General features: G+C 41.9%; 1 protein-coding gene across 1 annotated transcript; it reads right to left on the bottom strand.

The window, feature by feature from the left end:
• Positions 1–2,776: 2,776 nt before the first annotated feature.
• Positions 2,777–3,440, bottom strand: LOC126442789 (protein phosphatase 1 regulatory subunit 12A-like). Its single transcript, XM_050090824.1, has 2 exons — positions 3,376–3,440; positions 2,777–3,257 (listed from the first exon to the last, which is right to left on the bottom strand). The coding sequence occupies exons 1-2, from the start codon at positions 3,438–3,440 to the stop codon at positions 2,777–2,779; spliced, it is 546 nt and encodes a 181-aa protein (XP_049946781.1).
• Positions 3,441–4,630: the final 1,190 nt, after the last annotated feature.

Here is a 4,630-nt window from a genome sequence, read left to right on the forward strand (position 1 = left end):
ATTTACTCAAACACAGAAGCTGCAGTCTTATCAGGTGCATTATAAATTCTAAAAATAGCAGTGGCTATACCTATTTTGCCTGTAGCGAAAAGTCGGACGACATATGAGCTGCGACCATTTTTGTAAACAAGCGAAGTGGCCTTCCATTTACCTCTACACAGAATTAATCCAGATTCTTTCTGTGTATCAAGTGCAGATTGTTAACCTCCATTTGAGAAGCCTGTACAAAATCTGCCAAACTTCAGAACGGGATTCGACTCTTCCAGCGACGTGATGACATTAAGAATCTGCAGAGGCCTTACTAGTAAACGACACACAGCACCTCAGTGTCACTGTCCGTGTGATTCCTGTACTGCGTATCTGAATGCTGGCTTCTTAGGCATTGCTGTCCTGCGATTATACCTTTACACAGCACCCTGTCTCCTCCCTCCAGTAGCCAACGCACATCACCTGCCTCCTAACTGCAGATGTGTGAGTACTGCCACCATACAAACTTTGCGTATGTTGTACGAAAACACATAACAATGCAAGCTGGCTGATACAGACACTAATGCCGAGAAACCACGAGGAAAGAGAATACATATATGCCTTTCTCCATACCAACTCCCAAATATAAATAAAGAATTCGAACTCAGGATTGCAAACATAAACGAACGCAGTCGGAGAGTCTTAGTGCAGACGCATTCCCAGCTGCTGATTCTCAAACACATCGCTGTGGCAGAACCGACTGGTCAGATGTGTACAGTGACCGTTTCCTGCGAAATACATTAGTAGTTTCTCCGTGAACTCGTCGGGAGTCTACGGAACTGGTGAATAAACCCTCCACTTGTTTACTCAATGCCGATATTCAGCTTGCATAATTAAACGATTTACAAGTAGGGTCTGAAGAGAGTATTGAGCAAAGTCAGAGCACAGTTTTCAGATTACACTACGAATCGAGTGGATATTCTTTTAAAAAAAAAAAAGAAATACACTGTGGACTATGCATCTGAATGCAGTTTGTTTATTGGCTGATGAATCCATATCAGGTGAGTGAAGCGAGTTAGTCAGCCGGAGTGGCCGAGCGGTTCTAGGCGCTACAGTCTGGAACCGCGCGACCGCTACGGTCGCAGGTTCGAATCCTGCCTCGGGCATGGATGTGTTAGTTAGGTTTAAGTAGTTTTACGTTCTAGGGGACTGATGACCTCAGAAGTTACGTCCCATAGTGCTCAGAGCCATTTGAACCATTTTTTAAGTAAATTATTTTTTCCCTTAGCTGACCAGAAGACATGGCATTACTTCTTAATTGCTAAATATGAGTAGGAATTTGATGTATAACCTAAATTCCTTCCCCTCTTCTCTCTGTCCATCTCCTACTCCCTCTCTCTTTGTCCATCTGCCACTCCCCCCCCCCCCCCTCTGTGCATGACCTCCTCTCGAAGTCCTCCTCCACCCCCTGTCTATTCCCACTTCTCTGTCCTCTTACCCCTCTCTCTGAGCTCAAGCCTTGTTTATTGTTATTGAGAACAAAACCTCGATTGGGAACTGAAGCCACTTAAAATGAACATGTACGCTAGTTGAGACCATTGGTATACAGTGTGTTAGAGACACCTGTTCACATGCTGGATCTGTGAAGACAGTAGCTGTAATGACAGTCTTTGTCATGGTTTTAATTTGTGAGTGGTTAGAATTACAAAGTTAAGGATTCTGTAGTGTTTTCCTAATAATAAGCCGATAAGCCATAAATACCAGTTTCTTGTTTCTGTAAAAACGATGGCGAAGAAGAAAACAAAACTGTACAATACTGTGTACACAATTTGTCTTTGAAATTATACATAAAGAGAAAGAATATATAAGGGAGAAACAATTTGTCTAATGGGTTACACGCCCCCCTATTGTAGTTCAAACTGTGGGAAGGATACCGAAACAACACATTTTCACAGTACAGCACACGATTTTCTTTCACACAGTCGGTTTTAACAGAAAACCTACATGTTGCCATTTAGAAAAATATGTAACCTAAACCTGACAAAATGTTTGTTAGGGGTTAGTATAGAAATTCGAAATAAATCGCTCAAGCACTTTTCGAGGGTTTTGGTAACAAAGTATCCCCTTTTAATGTTCATTAGAGCATTGTGCATAAATTTCAAGTAATTCACTCAGGAACTTTTCCAGGTATTTGGTAAATATATTTATGTATCATATATGTTAAAATTGGTTGTTTGTTAGAGTATCATGTAAATATTTGATGTAATACATTGAAGATTTTTGGCAACAACATTTCCCCTTTATAGATTAAAAGTATATTTGTATGTTATATACATTAAAAGTATATAGCCTATGTCCATTCAATAGTTCATGGAAGTATTGTGTAAAACTTTGAACTATATCAATTGAGAACATTTCGAGATGCTTGGTAACCTCCTTTCCCCTGTAAATGTTAGAGAAACATTTATATGTTATAATTGTGAATGAAGTACGTAGTATATATCCAACTAAATGCTGATGAGAGTATCAGGTGCAAATGTGAAGTATATCAGACAAGAGCTTTTAGAGACTTTTAATAAAAACTATTCCTCTTTACATGTTATGTATGTCCAGTATCTGTCTGACCATTCATTAGAGTATCATGTGATAAACAATGACTTGTCCTTGTATAGTAATACAGATTAAAACTTGCGCCAACCCCCTCTTAAAATTTCTTTGATGTGTGGTCCTTAAGATGTATTGTGTTCAAACTTTAAAAAAGGGAATAGCAAATTTTTATGCAATACAAGAAGAATTTAGATAAAAGTCTTTAATCACAAGATTTGTTGAGTGCTAAATAGTTGTACCGTGTCTGCTTCTGCCCACTGTTACCCCTTATGTCCCTCCTAGCACCGGCCAGCAGCAGTGCCTTCGCTGCATATGCACACCCCCATCTGGCAGCCACATGGAGTGGAGTCTCCCCCGCATCGTCCTGGACATCTACACACGCTGATGCCGCCAGCAGCATCCGTACAATGTGCTGCTCGCCACCTCTACATGCAGCCCAGTGCAGAGGCGTCATCCCATCCGAGTCCCTGACGTTGACACCTGCTCCGGCATCAATCAGGCACTTGACAGTTTCTTCGTGGCCATTCACCACTGCTTCATGCAGGGCAGTGTCGCCACTGGCGTCTGTCGCGTTGACTGGCGACCCCGCATCCAGGAGCGCCAGCACTTGGCCGGTCTGACCCTGTGACGCAGCAATGATTAGCCTCCCAGCCAGCATCTGCTTCTGCTCCTCAGTCAGGATCCTGTAAATCACATTATGATTTACATCAGTTTTAATATAGCAGCAGTGACATGAACATGACCTCCACAACGTATGTAAAACACACACACACACACACACACACACACACACACACTCACACAGAGAGAGGGGGTTCGGAGATCCAAAATGTTACTCTGTGAAAACCTTGTTTGAAATCAGTCATATAGGTAGTCAAGTAATGGCTTGAGTGTCAGAGCTGACAACGAAATGAATGCACTTATCAGCAGGTCGAACTCGTTCAGTCTCTACTAATTCAGTTGTAGGGAGATGAGAAGCCAAGATAATGTGACAGTAGTGTACTGATATTGAGGATGCAAACTGCATTGGCACAAAGACGTCAAAGACACCTTATTTAATGATACATAAAGAGAAAAAAATAATGAATAAATTCTAGTGTCCGATTTCACGCTCTGCTTTGACCTCAGAGTGAGCAGTAAGGACGACGTGGGGTTGGTTGCCCATAAAGCATCCTATGTAGTTAGTACAGATAGATTCCCTTCGTATTTGCTGTGTATTTGAGATAGGAGTTTTCTAGACACCAAAGCGTTTGCATTTGGTACCTGTAATAAATTGTTGTCTCAGCTGTGATAAGCAGAATGGGCGGGCATCACGTCACGACACGGTGACGTCAGCCCGTATTCACACTGCCCGCCACGTCATGTCACGTCAGTTACATCTCAGAGCACAGTATCGCAATTGAGGAACTAACAACGACAAAGGTTATTAATGGCCAAAACAATGTTCATAACCTGTGTTCTACATCAGTTTTGTTTGGCGAAGTGCTGAGCAGTGAAACGTTTCAGATCGTCGACCTGTCTGTGCTACGAGAAAGTGGGAGTCTGCTCTGTTATGGTAAAAACTAAATAATTTTTCGTTTTCAGATGTCTGACATTGCTCGTGTAAGAACATCCGAAAGAAAAAACAATGAAGTCGACATGCATCATTTGGAATTTGCCACAAAAACAAAGCATAATAATAACAATGAAGATTACGAAGATACAAAATCACAGTATCCGCTGTTATAAAACCAGTGAGTGTGGTAAAAATAGGTTAATTTACAATGTTAGCAGACGATGATGCCATCAAAACTTTCTTCCCGAGAAACCTAGACTAGCCATGACGTGACATGACAGTCTGTTGACAACTTGTGTTAATTCCGCCGTTTGTAGTGCATTGTGGAATGTTTTGACGTGACGTGATGTACTTGACGGCGAACGTGAACTCACCTTAAGCAAACAGCGTCGTCCCGAGATCGTGTCACGGTTTCAGCTCAATGTTGACAACAGGCGCAGCACGCACTGCTCACTCCACAGATTTTTCTTCTCTCTGGCTTTGACCGACGTCATGTCTGAG

This window comes from Schistocerca serialis, unplaced genomic scaffold, assembly GCF_023864345.2.
Source record: "Schistocerca serialis cubense isolate TAMUIC-IGC-003099 unplaced genomic scaffold, iqSchSeri2.2 HiC_scaffold_1407, whole genome shotgun sequence".
In the NCBI taxonomy this organism is placed as follows: domain Eukaryota; kingdom Metazoa; phylum Arthropoda; class Insecta; order Orthoptera; family Acrididae; genus Schistocerca; species Schistocerca serialis.